Here is a 15,613-nt window from a genome sequence, read left to right as displayed (position 1 = left end):
TTATAATAAATGCAGTTATTTCTTTATTATTATCTGCAAGTTTCCAAAGATATTATTTGATAGTGCATTCACTAGACCCATTACTAGTAAGTAATGGATGACTTTAACTTTCCAAGAAAATTTTCCAAAAGCACAATGTTAACATTCTTCCAGTTCGACTATCCCTAACTTTTTCATTTAATAAACAAAATATTCAGTTAATTTTTAATGTTCTCAATTATTTTATACATTCCAACACTTTTTTCTTTTTTTACAGGGTTTCGTCTGGTCGAAAACAGTTGCCACAACGACGAGACGGGTAGCGTGTATTCCATCTACAAGCAAAAAATCGACTCGATGTTCGAGTCGGACTCCAGCAGCGCGAAGAATAGCGTTCAGGCTAAAATAGAGAAAATGTTCAGCGACGTGGCGAAGGACAACGGCATCCCCATGAACGACATAGGCGTGCACAGTTTTTCCGTCGACTATCTGGGGTCCGTGCCCCTGCAGGGGAAGGTGACCAGCCTTTCGGGACTGCAAGGTCCTCTTAAAGATCTGTACTTTGCGTATAAGAAAACCACGAGGACAAAGAAAGCGTTGACGGGACGGTTGGAGATATCGAATCTTGGATTGAAGGTGTTGTACCAGGGAGAAAAGGGTAAGTTTTCGAAAATATCTTCTTAAAAAGGAGTTTTTGCATTTTACATCTTTTAAATACAGGGTGAACGGACGTAAATTATTTTGAGTCCAATATATAATAATTGTGCCAGATATACCTTAGTCCACAATTTCTTCATTTCCAAGTTACAGGGTGTTTTTTAAACACTACAAATACACATATATCTTGAAATATATTTGACATAGACTAACGAATCTTGTGTAAAATTTTGATTTTAAAACATCCCATCTGGAAAATATAGGAATTAAAAATGAATAATTTGTTGTATTTTTAATTAATTCTGGATAGCTCCAGCTAAATGTAACTGGGCACGTAACTATCTTTAAGGTAAATTTTGAGTGACTTGCGACTTACCGCAGATTTTCCGGGGTCTTCCCTGTTGCAGAGAGCCCTCAGTCTTCAGTCCGGAGTGGAAACGGGATGAAACAAGATTGCGGCACACTTCAATTTAATTAAAGCGAAAGTATGGTATATCAAATAGCGGCATTCGTGAAAACCCGCGATTAAGCGTGAAAATAACTAACGACTCGAACCTCTACTCTTCGTCTTCTGTAGCTATGTGTGTCGCAAGTCGGTATCGCGCAAATTAGACAAAAAAGAATAAAAAATTGAACGGAATAGCGGGTTATTTTAAATGCAAACTAAACTAAGGTTAAAATTAATTAAATTAAAACTACTATAACGAATACTGAACAAAAAAAAACCTGAGACACGTCGATTTTGACGTGTCTCAGGAATCGAATCCTGTGACGAATCTTTTTTTAAATTGCAGTATTTTTATGCTCTTTTAGTACATGTAATAAAATACTAAAAAAATATAAATTAAGGGCGTATATAATTTTAAAACTAAGGAATTTTTTTAAATTATTTCCCTTTGCTATAAAAAATGCATTTTTTTGAAAAAAAAAAAGGGAATTCGATAGCGTTTTGTTAAATTTCCCAATAAAAAAATTGGCGCGATTTCGGGTACAGCTCAGATTTGTATAGATCTTTAATTAGTTAATTTGTTTATAAGGCCATAACTCGCGAAATAATCCACTTACGGATTCCGGCTTTCGCATAAATTATTTGTGTGCAATGAAGAATGATTGAGTATTATCCGAAGAAGCCTCTGTGATAATATATATTTATTATTGTTTATTTAAAATGACATAATTGGCGGTTTTTTACAAGTAACTTTTGACCGGATTGATATTTTTTGTCACTCGTCGTTTTGTAGATCTTTTAGATACGAACAAAAAAGTATTTTTACCATTTCTCTGTAGAATCGTAAGCAAAAAAGTTACAGTCGAAAAACGCGAATTTCTATTGTTTAATCAACTTTTAAACAATGTCGCCCGTCTTTTTCAGCGTGCGGATGAGGTACATATTATTCTCGACTATTTTTACTATCTACTCATAAAAAGTCAGCTTGACCGAAGAATTATGCATGAAATGGTCATTTTCGAGCTAGATTTCTTGGTATATGGGAAATAAAAAGTGATATGTATTACTTTTACATATTAGTATATTCTAATTTAACACCCTGTATATTTTTACGTATTTGAATAGAACGCTTCCTTATAATGTAATCCTAAGAAAGGATCCTACCAGAATATGTACCAACATACAGAGTGTTCAACTTAAAAAATCGAAATTGGCTTTGTTTCTTCACTTTTTGACATTCATAAAAGATAACGTGGGAAATTCTTTAAATAAATTTTCGCACATTTCTGCATCCACTCTTTGGAAAAATCAGAATAATAAAAAAACACTTTTCAAACTACAAGCATCATAACAGTTAACACATACTTTTTCGCATTTTTACATTTTGTATTATTCATTTTTTCCTTATTTCATTTCTATTCGTTAAATTTTCTCCTCAATATTCCTTTCATTCCTTTCATTCAAATACAGTATGGTCCTAAGAGACAGTTTCATTTAGGATTCCAACAAATTGTGGTGTCAAAATATTAGGAATAAAGAACTGCATTTTGAGTGAAGTCATATTTTAATTCTTCGTCAAACCTAATATACCATTTTCTATGAAAAAAAAAGTTTTTTTATCAAAAGCCACCTTCTTTAGAATGGATACATGGTACGAGTAGATACCAGATTTCTCTCAAAAGAAAAACATTTAAATCGACTGACCGAAATTTTATCTGCATTTCGACACCAAAATTATCAAATCGAATAATTAATTATAATAAATGCAGTTATTTCTGTCACAGCGTTAATTTTTTTTTCAGTTTGTGAACAACATTCTTTGCAAATATTTTTATGGGAATTAGTGTTTACCCATTTTAAAGGATACCGGAAACAGTGGCGTAACATCATTTTATAAGAGATCTGCCTAGACTTCTTTCATTTTTTGAATATTTTACTATTACTACTGATATAATAGTTTGAATATCCACTCTAAATTTGCTCTAACCGAATCATATGACAATTAAAATGATACTATACAATTACTTTAAAAATATTTTTTTTATATCCGTAATACTGTCATCAAATATATTAACAAAGCTGTTCCTGGATAGCAATATAATTTTGACAAATACTGGAAAGAGTCGAAAACTTCTGAGCATTTGTTCGTGGCGTAGGAAGATAAAATACCCTCCAGTTTCGTGTTCCAGATTTAATATGTGTTATATATTTGGATAATTGTCATTATTACGTACTACCTACTCCATGTGGGAGTATTAAGGAACAAAGTTTCCTTTTGTTAGACTAAGGAATGAAAATTTATCCATCAGTTCCTCTTGATGAATGTCAGTATGTGGATATACGTTGTCAGTTTTTTAAATTAAAAGTTTTAGATTGCGACGCTCAATGTTTTCAATGCTACTGGAATATTTACTGATAATCTAAACAAGCGACCCATATTCAAGCCTACGTTTTACAAATTAATTGCAAAATAAATTAAGTAAATCAATATATTCAAAACCTCTAGAAAATGTAATTAAAAAACCTAGATTTTTATAAGAAGTGAAAACGATATTCTCAATATAACTACTGAAAGTAATTTTAAGTAAAACTGTACATCTAAGTCAGCAAGACTTCTTCATTTAGATTATAATTAAATAGTCCGCCATTATTTTTATAAAGGATTATCTGATCTAGTAATTTCACAATTTTTTATTAGGACAAAATCTAATAACCTATCATTAATATAAACAATATTCCATTAAATTAACTGGCCTGTNTTGATCGGGTAAATAGAAACTCTTTGACTGTAAATGATAATGTATCATCAGGGCTCTTAGTGAACGTAAACCTCAAACCTCTCAATATCCGTAAAATATCGCTCTCAGAAAAAGATTAAACAAAATGAGCTGCATTGTATGAGTCATATGAACTTGGAACATAAACATCTTTAGAAAAGAAACAAAGCAAAAACGTTGATAATATCTTGTGCATTATTATATTCTGCACCAAGATATGTCACAACCTGAGGTAGGTACATAGAATTAAACCAAATCGGATATTTACTAATGTTAGGGGTAGATTTCGGAACACATAAACTGAAAAGAGTTGTAAAATTGTTCACAAATAGAACTAGTATCTTCAAACTGTAATAAAAATAACCAATCCTTAACTGTTAAATAACCAGATAAACCACAATAATTTGTTTTTCTAAAAATTAAGTGTCAGTAGAACTTAGGTCTGTAATGTTCTTTTTGATATCCTTCAGATATAAACATATTTTCAAGAAATAGTAGTGAATATAAATATTTATAAAGGATTATCTGATCTAATAACTTCGCAATTTTTTATTAGGACAAAATCTAATAACCTATCATTAATATAAACAATATTCCATTAAATTAACTGGCCTGTTCAAAAAAAATTCAATAAAGTAGCTGTTTTTATAATAAAGGCACACAAATTAATCTTAAATGTGTTTAGAATTATAATAATATTTTCTTATGCAAAATAATTCGTTTTGCATTCTCGTTTATCCAAGAAAAAAGTTAAACAAACACGGGATCATTGAACATAGCGGTTATATTGTGTTGAAAATAGAAAGTACAGAAAATTCTCAAATAAATTACAGGCTGGCAGCAATGCCTTGAATAATGTATGAAAAATTCACTATACATTATTTAGAAGGAATACATATGCCTACGAATGGATTTGAATCAGCGTTAGGGAATATCAGACGTCACATCTGGCCACACCCTGGTTTTACAAAGAATGGAATCTTCGCTGCCTCGAGTGATTTTCAAAAAAGTTTTCAAGTAAAAACACTATTTTCAATCAATTATATTAAACTTAAATTAACAAATTTTAATTAATTTCATACAGGGCATAACAGTGATAACACAAACTTTAAATGGAGGTAAATAGTAACTTCAGATTTGTCCTTTAAAAAATCAGAAGTCTGTATCTTAACATTTTTGGACAAAGGGTGTCCCAAAACTAACGTAGGATTTGAATTGCGCGCCATTTTCATTCCGAAGGGTTGGCAGCATTGTGCAGGCTTATATGTTGTAGTAAATACATTGTGGTTAGACAAAATGGAGCGTTATACGACGGATGAGAGAGTGAAGACTGTAAAAATCCTTTACAAAAAAGAACAGACCAATCACAGCAACAACAGCGTAAACTCCAAACGACACTATCACTCTTTGGGTATACAGTGGTCGTTCTTGAATTACTCGAGGATTGTCTGCTCCAAATTCGAGAGTTTTGCTTGTTCACATACCCACTAAGATGGAAATGCACCTCGTCACTAAAGACGATTTTTTAGCAAAATCACCGTTCACTTGTTGATTCTCCAATATCCAATCAATGATTGTTCAGCACATTAAATGGTCGTCTGGTTTCAATTCCTGGGTGAGCTGAATCTTGAATGGATGCAAATGTAGATCTTTTAAAATTCGCTACATTGTGATTTGTTCAAATTTGGCAATTAATCTTTTTAGTTGTTTGATTGGAGGTGTTCCTTCTACCGAAAATTCCACATACTTTTGCACATTTTCAGCTACACACTTTCCGTACTTGTAATGAATTTTCACAATCTTCACTCGCTCATTCGTTGTATAGCACTCCATTTTGTTTAACCGCAACGTGTTTACTATAACATGTGACCCTGTACAATGCAACCAACTCTTCGAAATGAAAATGGCTCACAATTCAGATTTTACGTTATTTTTAGAATACCCTATGTATTTGAAGGGTCGTACATCCCTTAGAAGTCGAAACTGTTTCGTTAATTTTTTTCTCAGAATATTTACGTGTCAACTAAGAAAAAAACGGTAAACATTCTAAAAAACAGTTTTTTCGTGTTTTTTTTCTAGTTAACAAGATTTGGGAAAAATGGTAAGATTGGGAGAACTTGGAAATAAAAACATTTAATAAAGGCAAAATTAAAAAATTTATTTGTAACTTTACTTAAAGGAAGTCCTTCACGGTCCATGTCTCAACCTTTTAAGGACATACCTGATGCTTCTGAATCTTCTTATTTTACATCAAAATTGGGCTTGGCTATCCTGAACATCTTTAAAATCTTCCACAAGCTTATTATAAAAGCAGAAATGATTTGATTTTTTTTTAGACAATTTCAAAAAAGATAATTGTTTAAAATATAAAATAATACATTATTTACATTGACAAGCATAGTGGTTCAAACCCTTTATATCCTGAATTTAAGGAAGAATACAATTTTTCTGAAAAAAAAATTGTTTTTTTCTGAAGGTCAATTTTTTCCGGATATTTTAGACACCTAAAATGCCACATTAGAACAATTCATCTGTTTCTTCCTAATTTTAAATGTCGGTAAATATGCCAGTTCAAACAAATTCAAAAATGTTTCTTCTAGAAAATAATATCAAATGATCTCAAACAATGTTCTTCGATACCAGAAATCTATGAATGTCCCAACTAGCATTGAATTACACCAACAGTATCTAGTAGGGAAGAGTTCGCCGAGATAGAAATTATGGTACATAAAATACTATTTGTCCTGTTTTGTCCAACTTTCCCCTAATAGTCCACAGTACAGGCCCTCCCTGGAAAGTTGATTACCACATACTTTATAACTCCTGAGGGGCATCCTTTTGACGAGTCTACCACATTTTTCCTCTGCGACTTTTCTCGATTCCTCCGCTTTTCCACTCGGAAAAGTCCAAGAATATGGCAATTTCCCGGGGTCTTGAAAAGTCAAGACCACATCTTTTATTTTTAGCTTAAGTAACTGGAAATTTTGTTGCAAATGCCGATTTAAATTTGTCCGACAGAAATTCTTTCGACATTGACGTGTCTACCGGTTGAAACATGCCAAAATAACAGGGTATTGAAAATCAATTACCACATAGGTAATTTTTAGTAAAATTAATTGTAAATAATTAATTCAGTCAAAAAGTATTGTTGTCCGACAAATTTCAAGCCGCGTTTTTTCAGTCCGACAGCTGGAAATCGGAATTTGTGATAAATCGATTACCACATGTCGGACAAAAATAACACACGATAGAAAAGTGTTTTTTATATGCAAAAATTGTAATGTCCGACAAAATTATATCCGCAAATCGTCAGTCCGCCAAAAAATGATTAAAAAAAATTTCTTAAAAAATATGCACATGTATTTATAATTTCTAATAAGGTATTTGCTTGTATTAAGCAAAATTCCATATAAATATACAATACAGGGTGTTTCAGAAAGACCTCCCGTAAATAAAGGGGGTGATAATACGACAAAAAATGAGAAATTTTTGTCTTATGAGCTATATGTGTGTCTCCTCTTGTTTTCGAGACACAGGGCGACAGAATAAAATTTGTTAAATAACATTTTTATGAAAATTTCCAAACGGTGCGAAATATGTCAAATACGATGGTCTAATTATTTTTTGTAAATTTCTTAGAGGGCGCTAGTTATGCTACATTCCTATTACATATTAAGTTCTACTTTTTTTAATGTTAGGTTTTTTACCATTCGGACTCCAATTTCTAATGTACAATTTTATTTTCTAAGAACAATCTACTCTTGTTAGAACTTCCTAATGTGGACGATTTTCGAGGATCAAAGGCTTTTAATTAAACTCTTACAATATTACGGTGTATAAAATAAATGACTTTTCTCAAAGCTCAAGCTTACTTTGAGAAAAATCACTCATTTTATAGTGTAATAAATATTGTAAGAGTTTAATTAAAAGCCTTTTTTCTCGAAAATCGTCCACATTAGGAAGTTCTAACAAGAATACATTATTTTTAGAAAATAAAATTTTACAATAGAAATTGGCGCCCGAATGGTAAAAAACCTAACCTTAAAAAAAATTGAACCTAAAATGTAATAGGAACGTAGTGTAACTAGCGCCCTCTATGAAATATCCAAAATTAATTAGACCAGCGTATTCGGCATCCTTAAAAACCCCGGTATACCAAATTTCATAAAAATATTTCGCACCGTTTGGAAATTTTCGTAAAAATTCTATTTAAAAAATTTTATTTTGTCGCTCTGTATCTCGAAAACAAGAGGAGATAGACATATAGTTCATAAGACAAAAAATTCTTATTTTTTGTCGTACTATCACCCCCTGAATTTACGGGAGGTCTTTCTGAAACACCCTGTATATTATTTTCGTTTTATTCTTGTAATTGTAAATCTCTATAGGTATGCTCAATTTAGCCAAATAAATACCGAGAAAAGAATTAAACGATTTCAAAAAGTATGTATGGTGTAAAAAAATTATGCACAAAAGTTTTGGGATTTTCTTTTAGAAAAATAGGAAAATTTTTGTAAAGAAAAATAACAAACGCGAATGAAAACTTGAAAGAGAAAAAAGGATTTTTATATCAAGTATAATATTAATTTATTTAGAAATAATGCATTATGCACTAAGATCGTATTAATCGCCTCAAAAATAACTTCATTTGTTTATAACTTTTAAATTTTTAAGCATAAAATAAGCAATATTATAATTATTTATTTGAAACAAATAATAATTTACATAATAATAATTAATAACCATTTATAAATATGAAATTTTTGGAGTGAAAAAATTAAATTTCATCACGTTTATTGATTTATTGATTTTTTAATAATTTGCGGACATTAAATCGTCGGACACTTATATCACTATTTTGTACAGTAAATTTAAAAGTGGAAAAAATGAAAATTAGATATGTGGTAATCGATTTTTCATACCCCGTGAAAATTCCGATTTCCAGCTGTCGGACTGAAAAAACGCGGCTTGAAATTTGTCGGACAACAATACTTTTTGACTGAATTAATTATTTACAATTAATTTTACTAAAAATTACCTATGTGGTAATTGATTTTCAATACCCTGTTATTTTGGCATGTTTCGACCGGTAGACACGTCAATGTCGGAGGAATTTCTGTCGGACAAATTTAAATCGGCATTTGCAACAAAATTTCCAGTTACTTAAGCTAAAAATAAAAGATGTGGTCTTGAGTTTTCAAGACCCCGGGAAATTGCCATGTTTTTGGACTTTTCCGAGTGGAAAAGCGGAGGAATCGAGAAAAGTCGCAGAGGAAAAATGTGGTAGACTCGTCAAAACGAAGCGCCTCAGGAGTTATAAAGTATGTGGTAATCAACTTTCCAGAGGGGGCCTGTACTGTGGACTGTAAAAAGCTAGTAATAAATAATTATCCAAAATAGAAACTGATATGTTTATAAAATATTATATGTCTAAATACAGGGTGATGCAAAAACGGTGCTCAAAAATGAATTATGAATCTAAATTTTAGGAAAAGGTCTTAGATTTTGGACAATGTTTATATAAGTACATACATACATTTCAGATTATTTCACTTACTAGTTTTTAAATTATTTAAAAAAATTAAAAACATTTTTTTAAGTTTAACACCCTATATCTTTTTAACGAAGCGTCCTAGATAAAGACTTTATACGAAAGAGTCCCCTTGGGGTTCAGGTATCCTAACCAGCAATGGTTTGTCACTAACTTAAACTAGTTTTTTATCTTCACACAACTTTAATGGTAATAGTAAATAATGACATGACAAAGTATTTTATTTTACGTCAAAACTGACAAAACCGTAGCATCGCCATCTTAATAAAATGTAATCATTCAAACAAATATATTGATTGAACAATTTAAGAATATCACGTACCTACCTACATTTTTTTAAATTTAATTAATTTAGTCATATCATTTTCAGTTTTTTAATTGTTTATTACAAGCTATTTACTAGACTGGGGCATGTAGCACATAGAGTATAATCTTTTCGATCTCAATTGAAGAACCAAGAGGTTGACAATATGTACCAGGTTCGGTCACAGCCGCAGCAACTCGGCATTGAAATATTTGAAAAACTTGTTCCCATATTTATTTAGTCATTTAGCCCAGTTGAAGAATGAGCACGCGGGCAAACGGGGCACAAACACACCCGCACTGGGCAACCTGGCCATAAATTCAGTTGTCGACAAATGGCCTAGTAGTGCAGTGCATAATGCGGAATTTGGTGTGATTCAGGTAATTTTAATTTATTATAGGCACCTTCTATTAATCATTCATATTACAATTGCGAAAGGGAGAAATAAGAGATATTTTGTGTACTAATTTTATTACAACATGGCATTTTGGAGACCTTTTGAAATGGAACAACACGAAATTTACCAACAATATGATAAAATTGTTTGAGAACATAAATAATTAAAATATGTTGTTGGTCAAATTTCTGCACATTGCATAAAAATTATTATAATTTTTTACCTTTAGCAGAAAACTTTTTTAGGGACACCTATGAAACACATTAAATTTTATTGCTAGGCGTTTTTATACATGTTATATACAGCTATTTTGCCTGTAAAAATATTTTTTGTGTAGATTTTTGATATCCTAGAATATGTTTGACTTCATTTGACAAGATTTTTTAAAATAAAATTTTTGAATTTGTTTGAATTAACTTACTATCTTCACAAAAGAGCAAAAATACCAGGCCTAATAATATATGTTTTTTAAATGATTCATCATTTCTAGAAAATTGCTTCTAGTATTTTCTAATTCAACTTTGCGACGCTGCCTAATGGTCGATATTTCATCATGCGCGTCTAAACAATTAGCTTTTTCAGGATTAATTCTGGTAAATCCTTTTTGTCTGTGCACATTACGGTTTATGTTCATCGGTAATTATTTTTAAGAAATGTCATCACCGCGATAAACCTTGTTACGCGAGAGTCCTACGTCCAACTTTCTAGTTTCTAAAACAAGGAAATGAACCAGCCATTGTCTTTAAATTCTTATGCTATAAAATCAGTTAATGCATTGGCATGCACTAAATATAAAATTGACCAAAAGTTGTAAAGGTACAGTCGGTTTCACATAAAATGATTCTTGTGCAGCTTAACAGTAACTTCAGAACACTTTGTACATTGAAAGTGTAGAAAGTACTGTTAGTTGTTTGGCAAGTAAAGACAAATATTGTGTTCACTGACTTCACGATATGTATACCATAGTGAAGTACATGTATGGCTTGCTGCCAAATGCGGAAAACGATCTGCGAATGCAAAATGACAATTTCCTTCGATGCATATCTGTAAATGCATTATTCTGTGCGTTTTTCTTATCAGCAGTTTCGCCCAGTTTCCCACGTTTGTGGTTTACAGTAGTTCATCAGTTTGCATGGTAATTCATGACTGAACAAATTCATGATCAGCTACTATAGCTACTACAAATTTCGATAATTACTGTACAAGATCGTGTCACTCGACACAGTCTTGTGGTGTGATTTTGTTTTCATGTGATTAGCTGTTCTCTTATGCCAGGGCCTCATAGACCGCTATGTCAGGTGTGTTGGTCGCGTTTGTTATACACATTAAGGTCACTATTCGAATATAAAAAACCCATAACGCAATTGCTTAATCTCTCGCCAGATGGCGATAAAGACATTTCGCTAAACGCGCCAATTTTATGGTTTTTGCTATAGTTGTAAACGCGACTTTGAACTTCAAGAATTCGACACTGGAATTCTAAATGCTTATTTTAATGATGACTTTTAAATATGAAATTATATATTTTCAATATCAGATAATTTCAATTGAAAAAGGTTACATTTATAAAAAAAATCCGTTTTTTTTGTAAACTTAATACTCGCAACTTAAACGTAGATAGACAGATACAGTGTGATTCACAATTGTATATCACAGAGACAAAGTACTTTTATGTATAAATGTATGAGAAAGTATACAGGGTGTTTCAGAAAAACCTCCTGTAAATACAGGGGGTCATAGTACGACAAAAAATAAGACTTTTTTGTCTTATGAACTATATGTCTATCTCCTCTTGTTTTCGAGATACATAGCGACAAAATAAAATTTTTTAAATAGAATTTTTACGAAAATTTCCAAACGGTGCGAAATATTTTTATGAAATTTGGTATTCCGTGGTTTTTAAGGGTGCCAAATGCGCTGGTATAATTATTTTTTGCATATTTCATAGAGGGCGCTAGTTATGCTACATTCCTATTACATTTTAAGTTTTAACTTTTTTAAAGTTAGGTTTTTTACCATTCGGTCTCCAATTTCTAATGTAAATTTTATTTTCTAAAAATTATATACTCTTGTTAGAACTTCCTAATGTAGACGTCTTCGAGATAAAAAGCTTTTAATTGAACTCTTATAATATTACGATGTATAAAATAAGTGACTTTTCTCAAAGTAGGCTTATGTCAAAAGTTATTGATGGATGTCTCATAAACAATCCATACATCCTTAGTAATATTTTAAACTAATAAACTTTATATCAAAATTTTAATGACTATAATTAGTCATTACTAACTACAGTCACTAACAATCACTAAAATTTTGATATAAGATTAATTAGAGTTTAAAATACCTATTGCTAAGAATGTATGCGTTGTTTATGAGACATCCATCGATAAGTTTTAAAAAATAAATAAATTTAAAAAATGGTAAAAAACCTAACCTTAAAAAAATTTGAACTTAAAATGTAATAGGAATGTAACAAAACTAGCGCCATCTATAAAATATCCAAAAAATAATTAGACCACCGTATTTGGCATCCTTAAAAACCCCGGAATGCCAAATTTCATAAAAATATTCCGCACCGTTCGGAAATTTTCGTAAAAATTCTATTTAAAAAATTTTATTTTGTCGCTCTGTATCTCGAAAACAAGGGGAGATAGACATATAGTTCATAAGACAAAAAATTCTTATTTTCTTGTCATACTATCACCCCCTGTATTTACGGGAGGTCTTTGTGAAACACCTTATATATCAATATTCTACTTATATGTCTTTATAAACTTCTCTGCGTGTTTTTTAAACTTAAAATTGTTGCTATTTTTCTGATTTTATGTACAGGATATTAAATTTTTATTAAAATTAAGAAGAAATGAAAATGAATATCGTTTTGCAAGGAAATAATTACCTCTGTTAAAGAATGAATATGTAATTTTATTTTGGATGATTTATAAGTAAATTTAATGAATTAAAATCGTACTTATTTACTTTGAAATAAAATCGTGATATAGGTATACGCGCATAAATCATTGAAGCTGGCATTTTATAGACAAGAAATCGTAGATACTTTTAGTAAGACAATGATAGAACAAGAAAAAACTGCGATTTATAGTAGTTCAAGAAATGTAACGATATACAAAAAAATTAAGACTATACTTTTTTCCATATTCTGAATGTATTGTCAGCTTGTAAACTGTCATACCCTGGAGAAATTTTATATAACTGGTATAGTGAAGAGATATTGTTTCTAACTTGCTTAAATTCTGTGAAACCCTCGTCAAAAGACGAATTCACTGAAAATTACACATAAAAACGCCCCCGTTAATATCGTTTTTTAAATTTTGAAAGTAAAAAATTAACCACAGTAGACAGACCTTCCTGCATTCAACTAAACTATGCTTAAACCTACAATATGGAAACAGTATTTCATGCTTTTTATAACAAAAAAAAACCGGTTTTTTGAAATATATCTAAATAAAGTATCAACAGGGTGATCCATTAATAATGGGACAGAGCTTAATGACAGGTTGCTGACTTCAAAGCGTTAAAGTTGAACATTATTTTCGATTTTTTGATATATCTTGAATATCTTTAAACCGATTGTTTTCAAATTTTGCATGCCTAGATTTTCAGAGGTGGCAAATACGTAAATGATAACTATTTTACAATCAGTTCTAGGGCGCTACTTGTAGTGTTCTGTCAGAGTAAAAATATATCAAACTTTTTTGTCGTAGCTTACACTGCTCTCTCAGAAAATGACAAATGACAAAATATCAGTAGCAGTATTGTTTAAAAAAATGACATTATCTCATTTATCATCGTATATATACAGGGTTCTTCACCGGAAGTAGCTGTCAACTTCATTAATTTAAATGGGACACTCTAGATATTATTACATTATCGACAAGATAAATTAAAAATAAGTAAAGAACTTCCACTATCAAAATCACCTGAAGAAAATTATACTAAATATTCCATTTGTTACGGTACATTTTCAAAACTTAAAACCGGTAAAACTTTTTGAATTCATATAGAACACCCTGTATTTTTTGCGCCATATAGAAAACCACAATTCCAATATTTGCCTTTCAAGGAAAAAAATATTTTTTTACGTAAGCTTTAATTCCCGTATGTCGGAAATGTAACATTTTAGGACATGTGTTCATATTGATTTTAAATTTTTCAAAGATTTCTTTGCTTTTAAATTTTTTTACACTTTTTAAACACATTTTACAAATTTTTAAAATGTTATGATCAATGTTTTAACAACTAACAAATGACTTTATCTTGTAGGTGATTTGGAACAGTTGAATTCTTTTCCCACCATCGCGGTTTGGAGCGCCGTAAAGTTCGTCATACACGACAACGCAAAGACGACTTACGCCTTTCTTCCTCTCATCACCGACCCAGACAATTTAGACAAGAAAATGCTGTTTCGCACCTTAGAGGACAGCGAGAAGAAGTTCATCACGACCGAGGCGCATTCCCCATTGTTCGCTGTTGTCATGAGGAAAATCGGTGTCCACAAGCAACTGGAGTGCCATGGGTGAGAGCTGGTTGAATAACCAATAGATGTATTGTTATTATAAGTAGTCAGTGATAGATAATTTCATTCATATAAAGTATAAAGATGTAATATGTGCATGATCTCTAATTCCATAACCATGTAAGATAGAAAAATAACGTATATCTTCGAAGGTATAAACATAAAAATGTGTTGCATTATACCACTAGTATACTTTCTTATTTGAATAGAATACCATGTACATACAGGGTGTCCCGAAATTCATGCAACAAAATTCGGTCATAGATTCTTGAGACAAATTTAGAGGCCCCGTATTTTTTCTTTTTGCCAACTGGCCCCCTCTTTCGGAGTTACAGCCCCCTGAAATCTGCCCGTAAGAAGTTTTTTTATATCTCAAAACCATGTTGTACCAGAATCACTAAATTTGCTACACAGGGGTTTTATGACATGTGGAATCTCACAGTGCTACGCTTTTTGGCGAGAAACCCCATTAAGAAACTTTTTCGTGGGCCCCCTTGTGTTTGAAACTAGAAAAATTTGGTCGCAAATTTGATTTTTTTTTAATTATTAGTTAGCTAGAAAGCCGTTGAATTTAGAAACTTTTTTGTCTCTTGATATTTGTTTCGTGAAACGCAATGTTTTTGAGGGAAATGGCGAATCACGATATGCATTCGATCACATTTTGACATTTTTCTCGAAAACATTGTCTTATACGAAAAATGTATAAAGAGACACAAAGTTTCTAAATTTAGTGGCTTTCTAGTGGACTGATAATTTTTAAGAAATTTAAATATGCGACCAAATATATTTGGCTCCAAAGACAAGGGGGCCCACGAAAAATTAATTAAGGGGGTTCCCCTCCAAAAAACAGATTCCACATGCCATAAAACCCCTGTGTACCAAATTTAGTGATTCTCGTACAACAGGGTTGTGAGATATAAAAAAAAGACAGATTTCAGGGGGCTGTAACTCCGAAAGAGGGGG

At 31.3% G+C, this 15,613-nt stretch overlaps 1 protein-coding gene across 1 annotated transcript in view; it reads left to right on the top strand.

Annotated features, from left to right (window-relative positions):
- The window catches only part of LOC108903168, a 60,367-nt gene that overhangs the window by 9,342 nt on the left and 35,412 nt on the right, over window positions 1-15,613 (top strand). Inside the window, exons 2-3 of the mRNA XM_018705256.1 lie at window positions 257-637; window positions 14,398-14,650. Of these exons, the coding sequence (XP_018560772.1) occupies window positions 257-637; window positions 14,398-14,650 (634 nt within the window). The remainder of the gene's footprint in view (window positions 1-256; window positions 638-14,397; window positions 14,651-15,613) is intronic.

The sequence above is a fragment of the Anoplophora glabripennis genome, unplaced genomic scaffold (assembly GCF_000390285.2).
Source record: "Anoplophora glabripennis isolate ALB-LARVAE unplaced genomic scaffold, Agla_2.0 scaffold138, whole genome shotgun sequence".
NCBI lineage: Eukaryota > Metazoa > Arthropoda > Insecta > Coleoptera > Cerambycidae > Anoplophora > Anoplophora glabripennis.
Note: the sequence above shows the minus strand (reverse complement) of the source record. Positions and strands in the feature narration are given on the sequence as shown.